This window comes from Rousettus aegyptiacus, unplaced genomic scaffold (assembly GCF_014176215.1).
Source record: "Rousettus aegyptiacus isolate mRouAeg1 unplaced genomic scaffold, mRouAeg1.p scaffold_m13_p_3, whole genome shotgun sequence".
Classification (NCBI taxonomy): Eukaryota; Metazoa; Chordata; class Mammalia; order Chiroptera; family Pteropodidae; genus Rousettus; species Rousettus aegyptiacus.
The window spans coordinates 10,974,676-11,002,007 of NW_023416306.1; the positions used below are offsets into that span (position 1 = coordinate 10,974,676).

A 27,332-nucleotide genomic window follows, 5' to 3' on the forward strand; every position below is an offset into this window, starting at 1 on the left:
GCCGGCAAGGCTCTTCTCCTTCTCTGCTCTATGAAATGCGTGGGGGCCGCAGTGAGGATTAGGTAGGACAAATAAAGCTCTCAACTCCCATGGCCTGACTTATCCTCCTTCTCCAGGAGGCCAATCCTGACTACATAAGCCAGCTCTGCCGATCACACCCCCTTGGGCCAGCTCAAGTCCTCTCACACCACCTGTATTCGAATCTTAATTCCGATAAAGTGTGGGCAAATTACTAGACCTCTCTCGTTGAGCCTCAGTGTTCCTATCCATAAAATGGGTTAATGGTGATATCTACTTTCTGGGGCTGTGGGAAGGATTAAATGAGGTAAGATTCATTAAGCAGCTAAACACAGCAGTTGTCAGCTTTATGATTACTGATGTTGCCTTTAGCACAGCCAGTGATTTTTGCCCTCACAAAGTATGTGACCACCACAGGTAAGATTCTGTCTGGGTGCTCTGCAGAGCTCGAAGGCAGCCTGCCAGTGGGGACAGGCTTTGTGTCGTACCTAGTGAATGAGTGAACATGCTTGCAAAACGATGGCAGAGTCACAGACTACCCCGTTTTGTAGTTTTGAACTCTTTTAAACAAGCACTTTTTTTTCTAAAACGACTTCACAGAGAGTCCTGAGGTACAAAGTGCTGGGGGGAAAGCTGCTCAGGTGGAGGCCTCAGCTTTCATTCACTAGAGCAGGGACTGATGTCTGAAGCTCAGTGAGCAGCCCGCGTCATCCGTGGGGACCGAGACTGCTCCCTCCCCAGATGGGGTGCACGGCCTCCACTGACGTAGCCATGTTCCGGGTTCTGTGTGCTCCTCAGGCAGCTGTGTCACTGCCCTTAGGGCAACTAAGGCCCCAGGGGCTTTTGGACAAGGCTGCTGCTTAGGGCCACCACCCCCAGCCCATTCCCAGGGATTGGGGGAGGACAGCTGTGCAGCCTCTGTCACTGTCTGTGACGGCCTGCTGGCCATTTGGAAGTCCTCCCACCCAGCTGATCCACAGGCCCCCTGGGCTTCCATCCATGTCACTGACCAAATTGCAGGGCAGTCCCAAGCAGAGGACCGAGGCCTGTGGGATCTCTGGTTGGAAGGACCCCAGTTCTCGGCAGCTCCCCTACCTGTTCTGGCCACTTCGCCACCATCCTAGCATGGGACCCACATCCCTTCCCCTTCTCCAGGATGTTCTGAGACTTTCTCAAGGGCCTTTCACAATTCCAGACGCATGATTTCTTCATACACCCATTTCAATCAATTCCAAGAGATGATGATGATGATAAATTATTAGTTATTGTGCTTCTGCTCTGCCAAGTCTCTCTGACCCTGACATTCGCTGCACACATCCCCAGAGGGCCCGATGCCTCTTACCAGGACTCCTTAAGAAGGTGCGTGCCTCGGAATTCAGAAAGTTTCAGGTTTTCAAATGGGTAAGTGGAGGCTCAGAGACGTTAGACTACTTGCTGAAGGTGGAAGAGCCGGGAGTGGAGGAGAGTGCTAGCCCACGGGGTGGGCGGGGTGGGCACCCCCTCTACACATGCATGTACGCGCGCACACACACACACACTTGCATGTACACACACAAGTCAAAGGCCAGAAGAACTCACAGCTCAGATAATCTTCCCCGCACTCAGCCCCAGGCACTACACTGGGCCTCTGGACAGAGGAAAGAAGGAAGGTGCACTTTCTCCCTGAGTGCAAGGGGTTCACAAGTAAGGAAGTGGAGGCTCGGGCAGGGGAAGCCTTGCCCAGTCCCATCCTCACTGGGGCCTCATTTCCTGCCCAGGCGGCAGCACCGAGGGGTTTGCGTTCCAGCACCACCACGTGGGCACCTGGGAGCCGCATGGTCACCGCAGGTCTCTGAGCCACCTTCTCACCTGAGTATAAAGAAGGCACCATGCCCGGCACATTGTAGGTGCTCTATGAAGGGCAAGTTCCTTCCCCCAACTCCACCATCAACTTGGTCTTGCACCCTCGATCCTGCCTCCATCACCTTCTCCCCTTTTAATGAATGGGCCCCGGGGCACTGCAGACGGGTAGGTGGGTCCGACCTGCCTTTGATGCCCACCGCGCCCTCGGGTGCTCACCCTGGGCCCCTGAGGCAGCACTCAGGATGGAGGCGGCACCTCCCCTCGTGGGCCGCCCCTCTGCCCAACCCAGCTCCTCCTCCCATGACCATTTTTCAGGCTGGCACTAAAACAGAGGTCCTTCAGGGAAGGAGCCTATTTTAACAAGCGCGGCTCTCAGTACCTTCCTGGGGCTTTGTGCAAATGCCAGCAGCACACCTAAATAAACAGGAAAGGGAGGAGACGATCCCATCTAGATATCACCCCAAGAGATGAGATCTGCTGGGCATGCGCACTGTCAGGCAGACTTGACACCCTGACAGGATGGTAAGGACACTTCACCCCGCCCTGACACAGGCTCCAGGAAGGGACTCAGGGCAGTGAGGGGTCCTTCTAGAGTCACAGGGTGAGAGCCAGGAGGGCCGACAGAGGGCTGCCAGGCCAATGTCCATAAAGGACAGACAGGGCACTCGAGGCCTAGAGGGCAGGGGACCTGCCCAGAGTCACCAAGGCAGGATCCTCTCTCCTCAGCTAGCTAGCATCCCATGCTTCAAGAACCTCCCAGGCTCCCCGTGTTTCCTCTCTCCAGGCCTTAGTCACATCTATATAATGGGGGCTGGGCTGGGTGATTGCCACACTCCTGTCCAGCGCTGGTATCTGACCACTCTGTAACGCTAGAGCTCCCCCCGCTACGGTACTAAGAGTGCCAGCAGATCCGGGGGCTTTGCTGGAGTCCTTCGGATGCACTCCTCCTCCTCCCTCCTTCCCTATCCCTTGGGCTCTGCCCTCAGCAAGCTGCCAGGCAACCCTAGCACATCAAAGAGGGTCCCAGATAGGGAAATGACTCACCAATGGTGGAATGTCAGACACTGTGACAGGTGAAAGAGGGATGGCATGTTAAGCCAGGATTAAGTTGGTGCCTTGCTGGTGGCGACCCACTCACAGGCCACCCTGTGCCTACAGAACCCTCCCTAGTCCCTTGTCAGTGCTCCTTTGCATGTACGACCTCCATACTGCTCTTCACCCAAGGAAGGTAGACAGATACCTGGGTCATACAGAGAACCAACTCATGGGCCACAAGAGCCAGAGGGGCCTGGGCCCTGACACTCAAGGATCATTCCTGCATTAAAATAGTACCCAGATAACCAAACCGAAACATGTTCACATGAGAAACACATAGAGACAGAAACACAAGTTCAAGGACATGCACGCATACCGAGACGTGTGGAAGGGGCATGCCCACCAAGAAATGCATGTGTAAACAAACGAGGTTCCCAACCACCACTGTGTAAACGCATGTGCACATTGACCAACACACATACGCAACCTTAAAACACAAATCTGTGTACAAATACACTGAAACAAGCTCACAAATATACACACACACTCAGCTGTTATCAGGCACAGAATTACATTGCCAACAGGCCAAACACACTGACTCATATGTGCTGACATTCACAACCACAACAAGCAGGGAGAGCAGCCCACTGAGCTCAAAGAGCTGAGAGCCCAGATCTTGGGCCCCAGGGGACAAAACAGCTCCAAGTTGCTGGCCCCACAAGCTCCCTGCTTTGCATGAAGGGCCTCACTCTGTGTCCCCTCCAAGAACGCCCTGTTTGCTTCTCTCACACCCGGAAAGCTTGTCTTCACAGCTCTCTGAACGTGTGATTTCTCTGAGTCTTTCGGCCTAGCAGGTTGTTCTGCAGGGTCCCACCCTCATCTGGAGCCGGAGATCCCCGCCTCAAAGGCCAGAGACCTCCCCTCCCCCGCTCCAAAATTTCTCCTTCTGTCATCATCACACCTGAAACATCGCCATTTGACACACCCCTTTAGGTCCTTGGGTTACCTTGAGCTCTAAGAATCCCCAGGTAAAATGCAAAGGTCTTTCCTCCCCACTTTATCAGGCATGGTAGCAGAGGGTTCCCAACACCTAAAGGCTTTGGGCCTTAGACCAGCGACCTAACCATTAGAGCCTGTTTCCTCTTCTATAGAATGGGGACAAAAGTAGCCACCGCAGGTGGTCGTAACAAGTCACTGAGATCACTCGTGTAAAGAACTTAGCCCATTTCTCGGAACACAGTAAATGTTAGCTACTGTAATCATCACTGTCATTGTCATTGTTTTTTATTGCTCACGCTTTGACCACCAGGGGCCAGCCGAGCCGTTAGCCAGAAAGAAACAAAGGACAGGAGTTTACAGAAACAATCTTTAGGACCCAGATCTCCTTTGACAGAGAGGAGTGCCGGCCCACAGCTCACTGAGGGCGTGTTCCCTGAGCCTGACCATGCGCTGGCCCCTGGAAAGGCAAGATTCCTGCCCTCAAAGGTCTCACAGTCCACCTGGAGAGGCAGCCCGGGCCCTTCCTAGACACTCACAGGAGCCTCCTTGCTGCTTTTTCTGCCTCCAGCCTTGCTGTCCTCCCCACTTCATTATCCAAGGGCATCTGGAGGGATTTCTCAAAAAGTAGGTCAGGCCCCACCATTGACCAGCTCCGCCCCCTTCCACAGCTCCCCAGGGCTCCTGGAATGGAGGTCTAGCTCCTTGGAGAGGCCTGGAGGCCCCTCACCACCCGACTCCTGTGTTCCAGCTCCCTTGGCTCCAATGGGACTTTTGAAATTGCCAACTCTTTCTGTCACAGGGCCTTGGCACAGGCTGTTCCCACTGTCTGGTACGGAGGCCCTCTTCACCCAGGGGACCCTGTACCCTCTTCAGTCTCTCCCCACAGTCTCTCCTCAGGGGCCTTCCTAGTGCCCTCGGATTAGGCCAAGTCTCCTGGCAGATTTGTCACAGTTGTAATTATCCATGTATTTGTTTAATGCCTCCCTCCCCCGCAGGATTGTGGGGGCCATGGTGGCCTGGGTCCCTAGTGCTGGATACCTGGCAGGTATTCCACAAATACCTCCTCAATGAATTAACAAATATTTGATATATAAAAGAGAAAGGAGAAAGGCGGAGACTGTGATCTGGGAGGCTTTTTAAGATTCCACTTGGGGTCAATCTGGGTGGGCTTGCTGTGGTTTTCTGAGGCAGAGCAGTCACACACAGGCATTCCGGGCAGAGTCACAACAGGGCAATGGGGAGAACACTGGCAAGTCTGGCTGCCTCGGAGGCCCCTGCAGTGACCACAGGTCCCTCTGACCTCCAGTGACACACCAGGGCCCAAGCTTGTAACATGGGGCATAACCCCCGCCCCACTGCAGAGGATGCCCAGGTTAAGGGGGCCCCTAAGGAACCCTTAGACCCTGGAGGAGGGAGGAGGGGGCATGAAGGTGGGAGGGGGTAATAAGGGCATGGAGAGGCCCTCCTGGTACCTGCCAGTGCCCAGGACAGGGCTGCATCAGCGAACAGAAATAAGACACACCTTCCTGACGTCTCACGCAGGGATGTGATAACCCAGAGTAGCCAGGGAGGGACTCGCTGCCCCATAAATCCTCCCCCAGCAACACCTGCCTTAGCAGAATAAGCCCATCCCAGCAGTCTGGACAGCCACAGGCACTTCGACAGCCCTTTAAGCCCTCACCAGCCCTGACCTCGCTGTGGGGCGTCCAGCGCAAAGGGCCACATGGCTGCAGGGCAACTGACCCCATGAGGGGACCTCACCCCTGAAGCAAGTCTTTGACTTCCTCTCTCTGCCGCCCTCCAGGCCCTGTCACTGAAGTCCCTGCACCAGGCCAGTCATCCCGGGGCGGCTCACTGACTTCAGTGCCTGTTCCCCATCAAAACCTCCCCTGCGCTCTGCGCATTCTGCGTGAGTGAATGCTCTCAGCAGAGGCCACCCCGCAGTGACAAGAAAACCATGCTCAGAGTCAGGAAATCTAGGTTCAAAGCCCAGCTCTGCTAATTAATAATAATGAAGACTGTTTCCACGTGTTAAAAAAAGTAAGCCAGATATATTTATGAAGCCCTGACTAAGCTTTAGGCACTGTTTTAAAGCTTTACGTGACTTATCTAATTCTCACAACCCAATGTGCAGATCAGAGACTAGAGGCTCAGAGAGGTCAAGCAATGTTTACAGGGCCACACAGCCAGGGAGTGGCAGAGCTAGGTTCAACCCAGGTGCAATTCCAGTACTGTACTACGAGACTCTGAGCAAGCACCTTTGCCTCTCTGACTCAGATTTTCCATCTGTACCATGAGGGGATTGGTTTAGCTGAAAACTAAATTTTTTCCAGCTTGGGCGTGGCTTATTTTCCCTCCCAGGTGACAACAACTGAGAAGAACCTCCTGCAGACAACACTTTGGTGAAGGAGACGTACAAATGGGGGGACTTCAGCTCTACGCTGGGCCAGAGGGAGCTTTTGTTGGATCAGACGGCCCCACGCTGCCCTCCCAGACACCCAGCTGGCCTGCGGCAGACCTGAGGCAGCAAGGCAGGGAAGAGGTGTCATTTCGTTTTTCCCTACACCAAGAGTCAAAGGGGGAGCACCAGGACCCTAAGGTGCTCCAGCCCAGGGCACCTGTAAACACCGGTGGGAGGGAGAGGTGAGAGGCGGGCTGCAGCCCCATTAATCCACCTGAGTGAGCAGTGCTTTTAAAAGCCCTTTTCACTGGAGGATACAAAACGCACTGTTAGGGGAGAGGATTTTATAGGCTATTTCTTCTCTTGGGTGATTTAGCATCCGTAGGCCAGGCTCACCTGGGAGTCTTGCTCCTGAGGGATCATGGGAGCCCATAGGTGGAGTCAAGGTCAATTTCAAGGCAAGGGCTGGTGTCCTTGCTGGGCCTTGCCATCGGTGGTCTGGATGACTTGTCCTGACCTCTCCCCAACACAAGGAGTGGGACTTTTGGAAACTGGGAGATCAATGCTCGTCCTCTCCTCATCCTAGAAGGAGCTCTTGAGGCAGAGAAATGGGGAGGAACTGTGGGCAGCAGGGCCAGCTGTACGAAGACATGGCAGCTAAGAGAAGCCTGGTGGTGGTGGTGGTGGTGGCGGGGTCCTCAAATGTGGCTGGGGAACCAGATGTCCTCCTGAAAGCCATCTAAGGCACTGGAGCAGGGCAGTAACAATCACAGCCCATTTTAAACATTCTTTAAACAATTCCACAGGAAAAGTTACTCATCCCAAAGCAGGGCCTTGTGTCGGAAACAGATGTCATCACCGCCACCTCCAAAGATGGCTTCCTGCCTTGGAAAGCAATTCCCACCCAAGACTCAGATGTCATTATGTCTGCAATCCAACCCAAATATCACTTGATGTGACAGAGGCAGTCACTTCATTTTTGTACCACGGAGGGCAGGGAGCGAAGGCATCTGAGCTTGCCCCTCGCGCCCAATCTCCTGGGTGCCCCAAGAGAGGGGAGGGCCTACAGGGTAGGATAAGAAGAAGGGAACAATCCCCTCCTGCCCCAGGTGTCCACCCTGCACGGCTACCTTCTGGCCAGTGGAAGCTGGGACAAGACGAGGCAGGGAGACGGGGAGATCCAGGTCCAAACACCAGCTCTGTCCCTGACTGGCTGTGTGACCTCAGACAATGCACCGCCCTCTCTGGACCTCAGTGTTCTCCTCTAGAAAGCAGAGAGAATAACAACACTGGCTGGCAGAGGCTGGGCTGCGTGCTGTGGGCCAGGTCCTACGAGACCCTCCACATGCGGGCTCGTGAGCTCAGCGATCTTCAGCAAGTTCTTCACTCTCCATCTGCCTTGGTTTGGTCACCTTAGGAAAGTGGGATTTGTGTTATCTGCCCCTCGGGCTGTGAGGACTAAATGCGATGATGCCTGGAGGTGATGGCTCGGCACAGGGCCTGACCCAGAGGACTTTGCAAAGCGGGACTTACGACTCCCCATTGTACAGATAGCAAATTGCTCGCAGAGCCGGAATTGGACCCCAGGTCAGCTGGACATCAGTTCCAAGCATAGACCGTGACGCCTGCAAACCTTCAAAGGACAACCACGATGGAGGATCTATTGGCCCAGCCTGGTGACCGCAGTGCAGGGACTGCCTGAGAGCCCACATGTTGGCCTGCCTCAGCCTGTACCAGTCTCCTGCAGGAAGGCTGCCTCTGCCCCCCCAGACCTTGCCCTAATAAGGGGCCCCTTTCAGGGGTCCCTCAGGTCTCTGGTCAACCCAGTTGCCTTGAGGCACTCCACGATGTGAGCTGTTCCCTCCATCCAGTGGAGGGCTCTGGGCTTATTTAGCTCAGCTGGTCCCTGTGGCCCCTGGAGCAGGGGAGGGTTGGCGGGGGCGGGCGGAGGGGGGGCGGATGGAGGGAAACACAGAAAACCCTAGGACTTCCTCCTCTGGGAATAGCCTCCCAGGCGGCTACTCACTGCGCTCTGCTGCCCCCAACTGGTGGGAAACCACCCTGCGCAGACACCTCCCGCTCCATTCATACTCACCCCCCTAGTGGGAACTTGGTCTCTGGCCCCTTGGGTACCGCTTCACACCCCTCCTCCTTCCAGGGCCAGGGATAAGCCCTAGAAGCTCTGTCAGTAGCGACAGCACTTTGGAGCAGCAGATGAGGGGTGCAGGAGGGCAGATCTGAGACTCCAGGGGAAGGATAGGATGTGAACACTGGCTGAATGCCTCCCTTGGGCCAGGCACTGAGTCCTAGGGCTGCCCTGTGAGCAAGGGGCTCCTGCGCCCATTTACAAAGGAGAAAAGGGAGGCTCAGAGTTGGGCAACTTGTTGAGCAATCCCACAGAGGGAATCCACAGGGCCACGGTTAGGATCCTGCCTCGTCCCAGGTGTACTGCTAGGAAGAGCCAGCTCCACATTCCTAGGACCCAGGGAGGTGTGCGGAGAGGGAGCAAGGCCCCCCAATAGGATCCCGCCTGCCAGTCACGGAGCCTGACATTTCATCATGAGAGACCGAAACTTCCAATTGGTAAGGCTCCTTTTGTGCAAACAATCTGTAACAAAGGGATTGGGGAGCAAGCCACTAGCACCTTAGTGGGGACCAGTTTATCTGAATCCTGCTGCCCACCAAGCTCAAGTGCAGGGCTGGGGAAACAGAGCTAACAGAGATGGCCTAGAGGTACCTCTGGAGGACCCCACGGCAGAAAAAAAGGTGGGGTGTAAGGCTGTCCTTTCCATCCTCCCCACCCAAGCTGCCTGTGCCCAGTTGGCACCTCCTGGGATGAGGGAGGAAATGCCAGGGCTCACTGAAGTATGGTGTTCCCTCCACCCCTGCCCTCAGGGACCCCCACAAAGGCATTCGAAGTTCAGGTGCTGGGCAACAGGGGCAGACAACCTGCTTGAGAAAAGCTGTTGGCTTGCTCCCCCGATCCCTCATCAGCCACCCCAGTCCTGGTCTCTGCCCACAGAAGGAGCTCCAGAATCTTTCAGCTTGGGCATGTATGCTGCTCTGAAGAACACACTGCATTCCAGGTCTGCTCTGGCAAGCTCCGGCCGGCCCACCTCACCTCCCTCTCTGAGACCTCCATACTCCTGTTAATACAGCCTCAGATTCCATTTGCTCTGTGCACTGCCAAGGGTCTCCTGTTCCCCTTACTCCAAATGCTTCCTCACACTTCAGCCCCCCAACCTGCTCCCAGTTCCTGCCATCACTTTGTTCATGCTGTTTCCCACCTCTTGGCCTTTGCGAGGGCTGTGCTGGCTACCTGGAATGTTCTTCCCGCTCATGTGCCCGGAAATTACTTCTTCAGGCCCCAGCTGACCCGTCCATATCATCACAGGTAGCAACTACATTTTAATCCTATTTGTGTTAGTGCCCCACACAGGCCCCGACACATAGTAGATGCTGATTAAAACGACACGGATGAACCTAGAGGTTATTATGCTGAGTGAAATAAGTCAGAGAGAGCAAGATAAATACCATATGATTTCACTTACATGCAGTATCTAAGGAACAAAAAGAACAAACTAATCAAAAACAGACTCACAAATAGAGTGGACAATTTGGCGACAGAGGGGAGGGGGGTTGGGAGGCTGGGAATATAGGGTAAAGGGTTAAAGAAGGAGTCGATAGGTGGGCACGGGGATGGGGAGCACGGCAGAGGGAATGCAGTCGGCATTAATATGATGGCTAAGCAGAGAGCCAGGGGAGGGAGGGAGCACCTGGGGGGATCCTTTTGTGAACATTATAGATGTCTAACCAATGTACTGTATTCTTGAAACTAATTTAAATAAATAAACTTATATTAAAAAATTTATTATAAGAAAGAAGGCGGGCAGGGGAGGGAGGGAGGGAAGTCAGTCAGCCCACGGTCACGGGAGGAACAGCACCTCTACCGCACACCAGCTACGTGACCCGGGCCAGTCCCTTCTCATCCCTGAAACTCGCTTTCCTGATCTGCAAAACGGAGCGAATGAAACCACCCTCCTGTTTCTCAATGGGGGAGCAGCCTCCCCGCCCTAGCGACTTCCACAGCCTGCCCTCACTTCCGGGCCTCGGACTCTGGCCTCACACTCCTGCCTTGAAGGCCGTCTGGGCCCACCCTGGACAGCTCGTGCGCCGGGGTTGTCTGTAGCAATGTTCCCACTGCAAGGAAAGGGGGCCTCTCTCTGTGGAAAGTGGACACAGACCAAAATGATAATAATTTTCCTTTGGGGTTTGAACAGCTTGATAACAATTAGGCTCCATGAAAGGCAGAGGTGGAGGGGGCCTGCTGCCTTCGCCAACCCTCTCATTCGGGGAACACTGGCCAGACACCGGGTTAGGAGACTCCAGCTCACATGGCTCAGTGGAATGCGGGACACCAGGCTCATGTGCAAATTCCTGGTTCTGTGAAGAGGAAACCAGGGTGCCACTCTCCTTCCCCCCAAGTCACCCCTTCTCTAGGCAGCCTCCCGCCTAAATTGTGGGTCTGGCTGTAGCTGCCGGGTCCCATTGGCCAGGAGGTGGCAGTGCGATGATGAGCAGGAGGGAGCAGGCAGGGGCCTCCGAGGGTAGCTGGACCCACCAACGTCCATTCCTTTAAGCCCCCTCCCCCAGGACACATGATGGAGGCAAGGAGAAGGTGCAGGGGAGAGGGGCCAGGAAGAGCACGGACTCAGGAGCACTGGACAGGAGGACAGAGATCTGGGCTTAATTCCAGGCCCTGCCCCAGGTGTGCTGTGTGACCTTGGGGAAGGACCCTCCCCTCTCTGAGCCTCAGCCCCTTCTCTGAACAGGGAAGGGTTGGACCAGGTAATGTCCAACATCCTTTCCGTGGTGGTATTGAGGCGGGTCGCCCACAGGCCTGCAGTTTGTGTTCATGCCCCTGCTTCTGTGTGTGAGGGAGAGAAAGATGAGCAGTGGAAACATGGGAAGGTGCTGGGAAGCTGCACACGGGGAAAGAGGGGTGAGCAGCTGGGGAAACTCCAAGTCCCCGTCCAGAGACCTCCTGCTGGCTCCACTCTCGCCCGTCAACCCCTGTGGTTCCTGTGTCCAACAGGAGGAAATTCAGTCTTTAGTCCAAAGGCTTCGCCCACCCACATTTCTCTCCAGTCTCCTCTCCTTCAGGCCTCCAACTCATTCAACACGGTAACCACACAGGGCCATTGGCTTCTTCCTATGCAGTTAGATTCCCCTCTAACTGGAACACTCCTCTCCCTGACAAACTCCTACGCACCTCTCAAAGCCCATCCCCAAAGATCCCTCCTCTAGGAATTCTTCGCTACCCTAACTACTACCCCTTGTCCTGGGTTCTCACAGCACCCGACGCACACCTCCATCACAGCTTCAGAACCACCTAGGGTGTGTGTAATTCAGCATCCCATAAAAGCAGGTGCTTGAAAGGCATGGACTCCTAGAAGTATCTGCACTCAACCTGATACTGAGTTGATGTGCGGCTTCCGCCAGCCCCCTGAGCCTTCCCCTCCCTGACACTTCTCCTCCATCTTGCAAAAAATAGCCGTGAGACCTAATTTCAGCTAAACCTTCAAACACGACTCTCCACTTTCAACTTCCCGAGAAAGAATCAATTGGCTGTCAAGTTTCCCAGAGCCTCTGCCACCTCCCACAGCCTCGGCCCTGCCAGCTCTCCTCAAGGTCGATGGGAGGGGTAGGGGCGGAAGAAGGAGGGAGGAAGGACCCAACTCACACTCTACCCAGGAAGTGTGCATCAGGGGAAGGCGGTGGGCTGGGGGGACTCGTGGGGACACCTGTAACAGTCGCCATCTCCCTACCTCCCAAATAAAACCGTGAACTCCTCTAACATGGGGTGGCGGGCGACGGGAACACCGCACTGCTGAGCCTTAGGAAGGGTCACACAGAGCCTCAGGCCCCAACCTGGCAGTCTGTACAGACCCAGGGTCCCCAGCTTGCTACCTTCTTTCCCTCCCTCTGTCCCTCTTTCCCTTCCAGGATTCCCTACTGATGCAGAGAAGACAGACCTGGGTTTGAATCTCGACCTTACCACCTCTTTGGGGCCTGGAAGGTGAAGGCCAGAGATAAGGTCCCTTTGGTCACCTGCTCCCAGCTCCTTTCTCCATCCTGCCCTCATCCAGGGCCTCCTATAGCTCTCAGGGCACAAGCACCACACTGGCCTGGTTAAGCACCATGTGGCCTGGAAGTTGCACCGTGTGGGCAAAAGGTTCCATAGCTCACCCAAGCAACAGTGCTAGTGTGAGGCTCAGCCCCAGGTCCGCTGACTTTACAGCTCATTTACTGCATCAAAACATTTATGTACCTATTACATGCCCGAATCTCATGCTACTGCCTGACAAAGTCAGCTCCCCTCATTTTACAGAAGGGTCAACTGAGGCTCTCTCCCAGGGTTCCACGGTCTCTCAGAGGTGGAGGTAGGACTAGCACTGAGCCCCTGACGTCCCGCGGGGTGGCTGCAGTCCTAGGCTGACCCCCGCAATGGGGAAAGGCCACCTATGCGGATAAGAACAGTACAGACTCGGAAGCGCTCCCAGTTAGGTGGTGACCCTGGACAATCCAGCCCCTCCAGGACTCCGCTGTCATAAGGGAAGTGAACAGAATGAGTCTTACAGACTCATGTGGATTCTCCATTAAGCTACATCATCGCAAAGGGGCACCCCCTGTGAGAGGGGGTGACGTCGTCTCACCCAGGTTTGAAACAGCAACACAATGAAGACAGCAGTGATTCAGGTATATCCTGCGGTGGCTCCCCTGCCCCCTCCAGGCAAAACCACGTTCCCCAGTTTCCCCCGGGGGGCTGCACAGAGCAAGGTTGGCGGAGCCCACGAGGATGTGGCTTGTGGGAGTGTGCTGACCAGTATGACCTCAAGCTGTGGGCGAGAGGTTGTGCTTCTGGTCCAGCACAGCGTCTGTGTGCAAGTCTGTCCCCAAGGCCCAAACCAGGTGCACCTCTGGCCTTCCCCCAAACACTCTGTCCTATGGCCTCCACTCCAACCCTCCCCAGATTTTTACTGTTGTAGAGCCAGAGAAACATAATCAGACAATAATGATGGATTTCATCTATTAAGCACCTAGCATGGGTCAGACCTGGGTTGGCACAGTCTTGCAAGGAAGGCACACCACACTCTACTGGCAAGGACGGGAACCCCAAAGAGGCTGAGTGACTAATGAGATCACGCAGGTCACTGAAGAGCTGGGATTTGAACTGGGATACCCACCTCCAAGCTCTCTAGCTTCCCGCCCCCAGTTCTGAGCAACAGCCCAGGATAGAAACTCAACTCATACCCCTTTCCTTATCTGCTGCACACAGGAAAGGACCAAGGTGCCCAGAAAAGGACGCAAAACATAAATGCCGGACGGTCCTAGCATCCCCGCCTGGCTCCGTCGCCCAGGAGCTGCGACACACCGGGCAAACGACTTCCCCTCTCTGAGCCTCAGTGCCCTCATCCGAGGAGCAGGGAGACTGATGCAACCTCCCCTCAGGGCTGCCGTGAGAAGTGGGTGAGTGACGGCCGAACACACTTTCCATCCTGCAGACCTTAATTGGGCAGGCGGGACTGCGAGTCCCGGGTGCCCGGCAGTTCGGAAGAAGGCTGGCGCTGGCTCTGATCCACAGGTGGTTTCCATGCCAGGAAACACCGCGAAGACACCACGGCAGGAAAAACGCCAAGCCTAGCTGGCAATTAAAGAGCTGAAAATTATAGCAACTTCGAGGTGTGATGACACACCTATTAGAGCAGCAAAAGGATGGGAAACGGGTAAAAAGCAATGCCGACGGGAGGGTGTGGGGACAATGGGGTTTCCCCCGTCGCAGCCAGAGGAAGTGCATGCTTGCGCTCCGGGCTCAGAGAGACCTGGGTCCAAATCTTGGCTCCGCCATTTATTAGCAGTCGGAGCTTTGGGGACTTCATCTCTCTGAGCCTCAGTTTTCCCATCTGTAAAAACTGGGTGATCGAAGTCTTAGCTTCAGGTTTGTCTCCAGGATTAAGAGAGATCATACAGATATAAGGCACAGTGCAGGTGGCTATGCTACTATTAGTCATCGTTCCCTGAGGCCCCCTGAAGGCTCTGCCCCTGTGGCCATGGCTCCGGGGGTTCCGGGAGGGCAGGACTCCAGTTGATTTGAGTCGGGGTCACCCAGGTGCTAGCCTCCAGGCCCTGCCTACAGGCTGGAGGCCATCTCTCAGGGGACTCTGCGTCCTCTCTCAACACGGGCTTCCCTTTCCTCCTCACTACCTGGAGGCAGAGGCTGGGGCTCAGAACCCCCTCCCGGGGGAGCTTGTTAAAATGCAGGTATCCAGGCCCTGCCCCTGGCCCAGTGAAATCTTGAAATCTTGAGCCTGGGAGCCTTTGAGATCTGCTCCCTGGCACATGTCATCAGTTTGGCTCAAATAAACTCTTATAACATTAAAAACAAACAAACAAATAAACAAGCTTGAGGGGGCTCGAGAGTCTATTTTGAAAGCATTTTTATGACACACAGCCAAGTGGGAGAATCAGTGGCCCAGGCCTGGCACTCAAAGGCCCTAAGCGACCCAGACTCAGCCCAGCTCCCCGGCCTCACCGCCCACCTTGTCCTCCAGACCCCCGAACTCTAGTCCCACCAAGCACTTCACCATTCTACAAACATGTCAATTCCTAGTATGACCCCACGCCTTTGCGATGCTATTCCCCCTACTGGGAACTCCCTCTCACTGTCCCTGTCTACCCAATTTCTAGTAACCCTTCAAGATCCAGCCCAAAAGTTAGTTCCTAGGGGACACCTTTCCCAGCCCACCAAGAACAGTTAGTCACTCCTAGCTCACCTAAAATCACAGCATACTGTGCTAGCCAGGCCTGTGCTCTCTCTGTTCCTTCCCCACCCCCCAAACTCTCTTTCCCCTGATCCCCATAGAGCTGGCTCCTCAATTCCTTACACCTTAGTGCAAATATCACGTCCGGACCACACTACCTCGAAGAAGCCCTCCTGGTTTTCTCTGCTTTTCTCCTGCATAGCACGTAGCTCAGACACAAGAATGTGAGCTCATGAGGTCAGGGGCTTTATCTACTTGGTGCTAACTTAACCAGCTCCCTCTGATAAGCTCCAATCCCAAGAATGGCACCCCATAAAAACTGCCGAATGAATGAATGGACGAACAAATGATCAAACATCCACGTCCCCTACAGATTGCGACCTCCCAGGGGAAGAGGATGTGTCCACCTTTCTGTGTCTCCAGTGGCCAGCAGAGCACTGGACAGAGGGGCACACGGTACTGTGCTGAACGGGGGCATGAAAGGGCACAAAATTGCCTGGCGGGGACACAGGGAGCACAGAGAGTCAGGCGTTAAGGCTCACTGGGCCTCGTTTCCGTAAAGCCGTGTGGGTTCGCGCTAGTGGGACCACTAAAATCAATAGCTGAGATATATGCGCTGCGTTGTTTTAATTCTAAAAGGTCATCAATTTTAAGACGAAGCATTATTTTATGCACCACCAGGAAAGAGAAAACACAGCAATTAAATTATGACACACTGTGGATGGTACCATGAGAGATGTTAAAATGTGGAAACAAAAACTGCATCTCGAGAGTCGAGGAAGCACGTGTGTGTGTGTGTGTGTGTGTGTGTGTGTGTGTGTGTGTGAGACAGAGAGAGAGAGAGAGAGAGAGAGAGAGAGAGAGAGAGAGGGTGCATCTACCTGACCTAATGCTAGCCTCTCTTTTCCCGGCTGAGGTCTGGGCCCCTGGGCCTGCTGTCCGCCTGCCCCCTCCCTCGCAGGAGTGGGGCTGAGCCACAGAGAGGGGAGCATCTGAGTGATCGGATACCTAGAACAAGGGAGGCTGGATGCTCTCCCGGTCCGTGAGGCTCCAGGAAGGGGGGCTGCGGGGTCACAGAGCAGCACCCTGAGCCAGGTGGCGATGGTGACGCAGAGATAGTTACCGTGACCCGGAACGGCGTAGCGGCGGAAGGCTCCATGCTGGGGCTCTTCTCGGAGAGGCTGCCGGGCAGGCTGCGCCGCGAGCCCGGCCTTTCTTGGGGCGACTCTGTCAACAGAAGGAGAGACAGGGTAAGTATGGACCGTTGAAGCCACCGAGGCAGGCTCTCCTGTCATTCCCATCCTGGCCAGGACAAACTGGTCTCCATAAAATAGTACAGCCACTTTGGAAGAAGGTTTGGCGGTTCCCCAAAAAGTAAAAGACAGAAATACCACACGACCCAGAAATTCCACTCCTAGGGATACGCCCCAAAGGACTGATAACGGGAACACAAATACTTGTATGTGAATGTTCCAAGCAGCGTTAGTCACAGAAGCCAAAAGGTAGAAGCAACTGAAGCGTTCATCAGCAGAGGAACGGATAAACACAGTGGAGCGTCCACTCGATGGAATGTCACTCCGTCGTAAAAAGGAATGCAAGCCGTGACACGTGCTACGGTGTGGACGAACCTTGAAAACAGGCTGCGTGACATAACCCAGACACAAGGGGACAAATACCTCGCGTGCGTCCACTTATATGAAATACCTAGAGTCGGCAAAGGCATCGCGATAGAAAGTAGATTAGTGGTGACCAGTTTCTGGGGGCACGGAGCGGGGGATGGGGAGTTATTGTTTCACGGCACAGAGTTTCTGTTTGGAGTGATGGGAAAGATTTAGAAATAAACAGTGGTGATGGCTGCACGACATTGTAAATAGATCTAATGCCACCAATTTGTACACTTAAAAATGATTAAAATAGCAAATTTTATTTTATATATATATATTTACCACAATTTTTTTTTTAAGAAAACAGGTGTCCCCGAATCCACACATCCAGCCATACATCTTATGACACATGAGCTTCCAGTTACTGGATGTGTACAAGAAGCCCCTTCGAACATGAGAACCTGTGATCTCTGGTTTCCAATTCAGACCTTCTCCAGAGGCTTTAAACTTTAGAGAAGTTCAAGGGCCTGGCAGGTTATGGTATCAAGGGTGGCAGCCAGCTGCTCAGTTCCAGCTGCTTATTTTGGCATGGCAACGGGGGGCCCAGTGCAGCCAGAGCTTCCCCCAGCTCAAGAGAAGCTGGAAATCTTTTTTTTTTTTTTTTTTTTTTAGTATGAAATACTCCGATTTTTAAATGGTGACAGCTCATTCAAAACTTCAGCCATGGCCTGAGCTTGCCTGTTTAAAAGCTCCCAAGTCTTTCAATCTGGCTGCTTTCCTTGCTGGTTCCCCGACACCACGCTTGGCTCCGGCTGCCTCTCTTCCACTGCTCCAGCTGCAGCGCCCACAGGGGACTCCCTTCCTCCTTCCTCCTGCCTGACGCGCCCCGCAGGCCTTGAAGGAGACCCTTAGTAACCCCCTGCTCTCAGCCCCCTCTGGCTCCTATAGCAACAGCCAGGCATAAGTCTCTCCTAGCAAAGCTCTCGATTTGGAGAGAGAAACAGGAAGAGACAGAGAAAGGGAGAGAGAGAGAGAATCCTACACTTATCTGTGGAACTTCTACCGCCCACACCGAAGTTGGCTGATCTCCATGTCCCCAGTGCCCTGCATGGAGCCTGCTTCCTGGTGGGTGTTTGGGAAAGGCCTGTTGACTCGAAAAAGAAGAAGAGGGTTTCCCTGGTATGTGCGAACACGCAGAGGTGCAGAGTCAGAGGCGCACGCCCAGCAAACACATTCACGTGCTCACATTCGTGCAAACACTCCCCCAGGTACACGTCCATGCGTGAACGTGTGGATGCGTGGATGTGTACACATACACAGAACACGACGGGGAGCGGGCTTTCCCAGAAGACAGAATGGGCTATTGGGGGTGACGTCTACGCTTTCCGGTCCCTTCCCTCCATGCAGCTGATTGGACAGGGGGCCTCGGAAGTGTGCAAGGACAGAGCTGAGCCCCTCACTCCACCAGGACAGGCTCTAGTGCTGAGCCCTGGTAACGGCCAAGCAGACAAAGCCATCCTGGGCCTGGAGGAGGTGTGTCGCCTACGGGGACAGGTTTGCACACCTCCTCACTCTCCCTCCACCGTCCCTGCTCATCTCACTCTAGGGAACACCCACTTTTCTGGGAATTTCCCTAGGAAATCTCTTCCCATGCTCCCCAATCTGCCTTCACCTCTCCCCTTACCCTACCCCCAGAATCCCACCCCCATCACCTCTCCCTGGGAGTCCACCACAATGACTGTGTCCTACCTGTGTGTGAGGCAGACGTGCTCAGGCTCCAGAAGCCTCTCAGGGACTACCCTCCCTCCCCTCACACACACACACACACACACACACAGCACAGAGCATACTCCTGGCCACAGCTTCACTACCCCTTCCTGGACAGGCAGGCCATCATGGCTGCAGACAAGAAACACGTGGAGTCACCCGGTAGGACACAAGGAGCCCAACAAGGCTGCCTCTACTCTGAGACCAAGACTGATGTTCCCTACGACCCGCCTCTTGCTTCCTGGGTCTGAGCAGGAGGTTCTAAGAGGTGGCTTGGTCCAATCACCCACCTTACAGATGAGGAAGCTGAGATCAAAGGCAGGAAACTTGTCCATGAGCCCCCAACCCTGTAGGTCTATAGCAAAAACTGCCTCAGGTGCTCCCAAAATAGCCTTAGACTTCAGTTCAGCAGCCCCGGCTATACCCCATCTATCTCAAAAGGTAGAAACACAGCAAGGAGACTGCAGGGCAGGACAGGGCAGATGTCCACTGCCCCTCCAGCTCAGAGCAGCCAGCTCTGCTCCCTGACTTCTCAAGCCTCCCCATCCAGCTAGGCCCAGTGCAGGAACCAGAAGGGGAACCTTGGTCCCTTCCCAGGTGGCTTCTGCTTGGCCCCAGCTCCATTCTCTACCCTTCTCTGGCCTGCTTTCTGCCCTAGGGGCTAACGTGTATAGACCACATCAAATGAGCTTCTGAGCTAAGCTTCCATGGGGTGTGGCCAACAGGGAGCCCTGGCAACAGACCAGGGGAGGAAAGAGATTTGCCTGGACTGTCTGCCTCCATCCACTGATGATCCCAGCTAACATCAATGACCCTGTCTCCTGGGCTCTCCCTCTCTAGTAACCACGCTCTCCTCCCCTCCTTAGGGCCTCGGTGGATCAGCCCCAGCCATCACTAGCTCTGGGGTCCTGCACTACTATTCATGGTTCCCTGTACCCGCCCACGCCTCCGATTATCCTAGTGTAGGTACCATCTGCTTCCTGCTGGACCCCCACTGATCCACCAGGCGGCATCTCAGCTGCTGAGAACCAGTCCCCACAAGCGCAGCTGATGGGACCTCCTTTCCATGTGAAAGGAAAACCAGGTCCTGAGAGAAGCTGTGACGGGGTCAAACTGAACATCAGGGCAGAGGGTGTGCCCGGCCAGGCTCTCTCCCAGCCCCACACCCCAACTTTGCCAAGCCTGCCACAGGCTCTAACCACAAAGTTCGTAATCATAACCTCATCGGTCCTTGGGTTCTGGACCAGCATTTCTCTATTTTTTATTTTATCTTTTCCTCTAAAGAGTCTTTTTAGATACTTTTTTCTTAGTTTCCCCCCACAAAAATTTAATACTACATACACAGTAAATACCTTTTATGGATTATACATAAATATATATATATATACATATATATGTGTGTGTGTATATATATATATAAAATATTAATCTTTATACAGAAAAAAAGTTAGATTCCCACCCCCATTGAGAAAACAAGTCCTGACCCATTCGAAAATAGTCCCCACATGACAACTTGAACAGCTGTGGTGAGATCCATTTCCCGGATGAGGAAATTGAGGTTCTGAGGGACCAGTGACTTCTCTAAAGTTCCCCCAGCTGGGAAGTGTGAGTCTATGCTGAAATCCCCTTAAACTGTCACCACCCAAACCCACACTTCGGGCCTCGGCGAGGGCTGAGGGTGCCTGGGGCAGGAAGTGGGGGGAAGAGCCCAAGGCTGACTGACACTAGGAGACATGACCCAGCCCTGACTCTGCTGTGTGACTCCGGACCACAGACCCTTTTCTGTGTCAAGGTTCCGGATTCATCAGCAATCCAGCAAAGTCAAGGAGTCAGAGCTGCGACTAGCTCTACTCCCCACCACCAAAACTGAAACAAAACTCTCTTATTTTACACAGGCGAAGAGGCTGAGTGGACCTGCCTGAGTCCTCACTCTGCCTCCAGGGATTTCTAGCCCGAGTCCTTGACAAAACCACGGCTGCCTTTGGCCTTTGATTTAGCTGCACGTCTCTCCTAATTTGGAGAAGCACACACTGAGAGGCTTGGGCTGCATGCCCCTAGAGGTTTAAGCAACACAGCTGGTGGAGTGTGAAGGTGGCACCCCCAGGGACAGACCCCGGGCAGGGAGAAGCAGCCAACCTTCTAGAGTCTCCCCTAGACTTTGGAGCACTGGTCCAGGAGTCTTCCCTCAGCTCAGACTCATTGTATGACCTCTACATGACCTCCCAGACTTCATTCTGCAAAATTAGTCCACAGGACCAGCTGATCCTGGATCCCCTTTCCACTGAGAGACTCCATTGTACCAGAAGGCTAAGCCGTCTCTCAATTATTAGGAGCCATACCAGAGAAATGCATTTTAACCTTCATATGTTTGCAAAAAATAAATAAAATAAAATCAGTTTCATTCAAATGCTGCTGGCTTGGTTGCCATGGATACCACCTAATCATGAAGGATGACTGTTACTTGTTCCCATGGAAACACGCAGGCCTAAGGAACATCCTGTAATTTCAGACAAGACACCAAATTTCAGTTGTCGGGGTTGCAATGACCAGATCTTACTGCTTAAAAAGGGGCAGAGGCAGCAACCTCTGGCATCAGGAGAAAAGCAGTTGGCACAAGCTTAAAAAGAGGAGGGGGGTGTGTGTGTGCTGGACCTCAACGGTGATGGGGAAAATGCAAATTACAACCACCAGGTACCATTTCACACCTTTCAGGCAGGTGAAAAAGAAAAAGAACAGTGATCTCGACTGTCAACAGGGATGTGGGGACCTCTCATAGCAAAAAGGTTTTGGAGAACGATTAAACAATGGCTGGTCGAAACTGACCCACGCACTTACTCTAGGACCAGAAATTCCCCTCCCGCAGTTCCAGCCTAGAAAAACGCTTCATCCTTGTACGTGGAGATCCGCACACAAACGTCTGCTGCATCAGTCTTCGTAGTAGCAAAATGTGAGAAGTGACCTGAATGTCCACTGATAGGGGAATGAATGACTGTACCTTGGAGCAATCATTTGGTGGAATACTACACAGCAAGGAAGAGGGAACTACCACAGGGGACACTGTTCAGAGCTACAACAGAACATAACAGTGCTACAGAGGACCCGATTCTATAAGATCAACATAAATAAAACTCAGAAATATGAAGATGAGCGAAAAAGTAAGTTCCAAAAGGAAACAGAGTACAGTCCATACATATATATATATTTTTTTTTACAAGAATGTGCATAGCAGCTTTATTTGCAATAGCCCCAAACCAGAAACACCAAAAACATCCTTCAATAGGTGAATGGTTAAACAAACTGTGGTACGTCCATCGCATGTGAGGCGGAATAATAGTCCCCAAAGAAGTCCACAACCCTAATTCCCAGAACCTATGACTATTTTATTTAACATGGCAAAAGGGGATTTGCAGATGTAATTCAGGTTAAGGACGTGGAGATGGGAGTTTATCCAGGCAGGAATAATCCTAAATGTGGATGAGGAAGGTAGAAGGATGAGTCAGAAAGATGAGCTGATGAAAGAAGAGGCAGGAGAGATTCCAGCATGAGGGGAAGGATGGAAGAAGGGGGTCACAAGCTGAGAAATGTGAGTGACCTCTATCTAGAGACTGGGAACAGCCTCAGCGTACAGCTAGCAAGAAAATGGGGACCTCCATCCTATAACCGTATGGAACCGAATTCTGCCAACAAGGAATAGACAACGAAATGAACACAGAAAGGAATACAGCCAGCTAACGCCTTGGTTTTAGTCCTTCAAGGCCCATGTCAGACTTCTGACCTACAGAACAGGAAGATGGCAAATATGTGTTGTTTAGGCTGCTCAGTTTCAAGTTGTTATAGCAGCAATAGGAAACGAATACACATACTATGGAATACTACACAGCAGTGAAAAAGGAACGCGCTATTGCTATACACAACTTGGGTGGATCTCAAGGGCATTATTCTGATGGGAAATGGGCAATATCAAAAGGTCACATCATGTACGATTCCATTTATATGGCATCCTCAAAGTGGGAAAGTTTTAGAGATAGAAAATAGACGGGTGATTGCCAGGGGTTAGGGATGGTGGGTGGCAGGCAAGAGGGTGTTAACCATAAAGGAACAGCATGAGAGAGAACTGGTGGTGATAAAACAGTCTTGTGTCTTGACTGTAGAGGTGGTTACATGAACCCAGATGTGATAAAATGGCAGAACTGTATGCACGCATCTCGCCAACGTGCAGAAAAGGTGAGAAAGACAGGACTGGAGCGGCCGCCTTTCGGAAGCTGGCTTGGCACTCACAGCTCTGCCGTGTTGTTCTCCTGCTGAACATAAACAAGCTCCCAGGATCCCAACCTCAGACAAGGTCACCACAATCAAGCGAGACAAAACAAGGCCACTTCATAATTGTATCCAAGCAACCGACAAAAGCCAGGTTACTGTGCCACCCACCAAATCCCAAACATCCCCCACCCTTGTCTCAAATGAGTGACTGCCGCTGCTTTACCAATGACAGCTTTATCCTCGTTGCTTGCCTCCCTTTCCTAGAGATAAGATCTGAGATATCCCGTCATAGAATTGTCCCTGCTTTCTGACAGCAGCCAATCTAACGTGAATCCCGCTTCCTTAGACTTGCCCCAAATCACCCAACCAAAGCCTCACATCCTATTGCAAGTTCTTTCTACCAGGCTCTGACTGAGATGCCCCATAGTTCCCCACGTTCTCCCTTGCGGTGATGTGTAATAAATCGGACTTGTTCACGAGAGGCGTGTTCCCGGCGGGTCTTGGCCCAGAGGGCACAGACACCGGAGGCTATCGTGCCATAATCACAGGGAAACTAAGTGACGGGTACATGGAAACCTCTCTGTGCTGTTTTTGCAACTGCCTATTCATCTGTAACAATTTCAAAATCAAAGGTTAATAAATAGCCCACTGAAAGACATAGACTCGTATCTGGGTGTCAGCAATTGCGATTTCCCTCCCGAGAAACTAACTGCAGAAATGTGTTGGTATCCAGTATTAGCCGACTGGAGAGCGTGCCAGCCATCTAGAAGCGAGAGGCACAGGGGTATGAAAATCACTGCAAAGGCTGAAAATACATGTGCTATTAATGTGATTAAACTAATAGGATGTTTTACTTTCTGTTCGCACAGAAATGTGCTTACTCTCATCAAGAAATGTTATGAACAGCACTCATAAACTTGTTATCAGAGGTTCTCTTTGGAGAATGGGATGGGCTATGGGGTGGGAACAGATCACTTGTACCGTTTACTGAATGACGAGTAATTCGAACTTCCCAAAACTAATTGTAAAACTGAAGTATAAACAGGCGCTGTAGTGAATCAGTACAAATTGTGCCCTCTGAATATGTCTGAAGAGGGAAAAGAAAAAGCAGCAAGAGGAAAAACAAAACGTCAACATTGAGAGCAGCCCAAATGGCCAGACAGAGAAAGTGGACCAGGAAAATCCAAAAATGGACTTAGGAACAAACCTGTGAGTAAAGGAACAGAGGTCCCCAAGGGCACCAAAAGACTAGTATCCTCCTGCCCCTCAACCTCAGGAGTGGCCAAAGGTAACCTCGCAATGGCAACAGGCCATGGAGTCTTCGGATTGTTAGGATTTACGGACACAGCAATCCAGCCGATGCCTGTGTGTGTGTGTGTGTGTGTGTGTGTGTGTGTGTGTGTAGCACATCCACACTGTTATTATCTGCTCTTTAATAGTTAGCCAAATGAAGAGTGAGTTTGCCAAGACATTGCATTGATAAGTTGGTAGGTCTCTTGCCTCTCGTTGCACACTTTTTCCTGGTTAGCCGTTGGTTGTCCACCTAAGGTAGGCAAAATAATGACCTTTACAGAGCCCATGTCCTGACCCCCAGAACCTGTGAACATGTTACCTTACATAGCAAAAGGGACTTCGAAGATGAGATTAAATTGAGAATCGTGATACGGGAAAGTATCTTGGATTACTTCGGTGGGCCCAATGTAATCACAAGGGTCTTCGGGGGGAGACGGGAGGGTCGGAGAAGGCAGAGGTGGGAGTGATGTGGGGCCACGAGTCAAGGGATACGGGCGGCTTCTAGAAGCTGGAAAAGGCGAGAAAACTGATTTTCTCCAGAACCTCCAGGAGGAGGTTCTGGATCCTAGCCCTTGATTCTAGCCCAGGGAAACTGATTTCAGACTTCTGACCTTCAGAACTGTAAGATAATAAATCTGTGTTGTTTTAGGACACTGAATTTGAAAGTAGCAATAAGACATCCATATCCCCACCGATGAACCACAATGTCTTCTAATTACATTAAAGTAGAGATAGCAGGGACAGCGTTATCAGATCACTGGCCGATGTAGGACTGTGTGTTCTCAACGTCACTCTTTCAAAGCTACGGCTGCCTCAGGAAAAAAGACGAGCTTCCTCTTAGAAACATAACATTCATCACCATATATAATGTAAACGTCTTTATTTCTCCACAATGCCCTCATTATCAAATGACATACGTGATAACCACATATACTTTAAAACCACAAAAGTATATGGAACCTATGTTGGTTACGTTGAGATGTTTTCACATCTGTACATAGAGAACATTTCACCTTTTAACACTCATCGCTCAGCACCCTATGTATTTAGCCTTAGTATAGATACTGATTATGTCAATAACACTTCTTCAGGGTACATAAGTTCTAAAGACAGTACTCCAGAGGGGGCCATGATTATCAAAATCAAATATCCGTATGTGCTATTACATGCATTCTATTTTTCATTCATTCCGAAAACATAAACCATTTCTTTTTGCACCAAAATTCCACTTCAGGACTTCATGTTCTGCACTTTTGTTTTAAAACTGTATTATTAAAGTAGAACAACATAACTATATAACAGCCTTATTTTTTCTAACAAATTAAAAAGGGCATAAGTTTTAAGTGTGTCTATATTTTCATAGAGAATTTTGGACTCTCTTTCCTTTTCTGTATTTGACAACTTGGAATTCAAATTTTAAATTATCTCCAAGTTTCTAATTTAACGATTTAATACTAAAGCAAACGGAATTTCAGTTCTTTGTGTAATTTTCAGCCTAAGGAACAGCCGACCCATAGCTCTTATGGTATATCAGATCCTATAAGGGATATGGAGTTGTAATTTGGAAAGACAAGGCAGATCAGTTTATGTTCTAGAATAGACGATTTGTGACTGCCCTAGGAACTTGGGGGTAATGGAAATCGATGCAAAAATGAAGCCCATGCTACCTGCTGTGCCATGTGCCAAAAAAGAGTCCTTGGTCTCTGACCCAGGAGTTTGATGTCTTCAGTCAGTACCCGCGAAACTCTACCAGGCTAGGTTACTGGCCTGTGAGTAGCGTAAAATCTTCACCTTTCACAGTTATTAATGAAGGGCATCAATACTACTTAGGAATAAGTACACGACTAACTCCTAAAAAAGTATTGCTGAGAGCCATTAAAGAATATCTGAATAAATGGAGAGATGCGTGGTATTTGAGGATAGGGAAGTCTCCATCTTGTTAAGATGGCATTTCTCCCCAAACTGATGTATAGATTCAATGCAATCCCAGTCAAAATCCTAGCAGGCTTTCAGGAGACACTGACAAGCTCAATTTTAAATTTATATAAAGCTAAGGACCTAGAATAGCCAAACAATCTGGAGAAAGAAAAAACAGGTTGAGAGTCTTGTATTACCTAGTTTTAAGACATACTTTATAGTCTCGAAATAATAGCTGAAGTAATCGAGACAGTGTATTAGCATAAGGATCGGCACACAGATCAATGGGATGGAAGGGGCAGCAGAAAGAGCCCCACACAGATATGGTCAATTGATTTTTAGAAAAAAGTGTCAAGTCAATTGATGGCGAAAAATATAGTTTTTTCAACAAATAGTGCTCAAACAACTGATTTCTGTATGTAATGAAAATAGACTACCAGGAAGTAAGAAACATCAGCTCCAACTTTAACTGGAAGAAACAGAGGTTCAGAAACATCAACCGGAAGGACCAGGACCCCGCAGCGAGGAAATGCAGAGGCAGGATTCAAGCCCGGGGACCTCTGAATCTAGGGGTTACCCCATGATGAGAAAGGAGTATCTGCACCCAGATGAGTGAGAGGAGAACGGGTCCCAAGTCACCCAGGAAGACGAGTTTCCTCCCTGCCCTCGGCTTCTCTTGACATTTCCAGGTCCCGCCCCAACCCCAGCTACAAGGGAGAAAAGGATGCTTCGCCTGATTTCCCGTTTTGTTTCCGTGACGTTGGGTGTGAGAAAGGGAAGGCGTCGTGAGACTACGGAACTGTGATGTAGTCCCTTGTCTCTCAAATGGAATTGGATCAGAGTTCAAGTTACCTTTAGGTTCGGGACATGGTTCAGAGGCGGCGGAGGCTGCCCACTGCTGCTGGGGGTGCGGTCTGCTGGGAGAGAGGCATGGAGATGACCGTACAGGGCTGGGGTCTGGGGCACCCCTCCCCGGCCTGAGAATCCTCGACGTAGAGCATCATGGGGCACAGCAGCTCCTCAGAGGGGATGTGGAAGGGTCAGGCTGCCGGTACTCGGGGAGAGCCAAGGAGATGTGTTCCCCCCAGTTACCTCCCAGGATCCTCTGTAGCCTCTTGAAAAGGACAGAGCAAGGGTTCGCTCCCTGGTCCCTACTGGCCTCACTAATAGCCCAGTGTCAGTCCTGCAAACTTTTCAGCCTCTGTAGATACTGTCAGCAACTCTTCTCCACGCCCCTACCCTGGAACCCCGAAACAACCGCCTTTGACAGCACATCCTTCCCATTCCTCATCCTGACACACACCTCGCTCTCAAAGAATTCCCAGCCTTCCGGAAAACTGCGACTCTCCTGGTCACTCCAGAGATCGATTAAGC

The 27,332-nt window shown here is 51.9% G+C and overlaps 1 protein-coding gene across 3 annotated transcripts in view; it reads right to left on the reverse strand.

Annotated features, from left to right (window-relative positions):
• The window catches only part of LOC107516304 (DAB2 interacting protein), a 117,238-nt gene that overhangs the window by 79,623 nt on the left and 10,283 nt on the right, over nucleotides 1–27,332 (reverse strand). For 2 of the 3 annotated variants that reach the window (XM_036218284.1, XM_016155920.2), the window contains exon 2: nucleotides 16,241–16,344. In XM_036218284.1, coding sequence (XP_036074177.1) covers nucleotides 16,241–16,344 — 104 coding nt within the window. Of the gene's footprint in view, nucleotides 1–16,125; nucleotides 16,212–16,240; nucleotides 16,345–27,332 lie in introns of those variants that run through there. The other variant, XM_036218286.1, reaches the window with a different exon arrangement.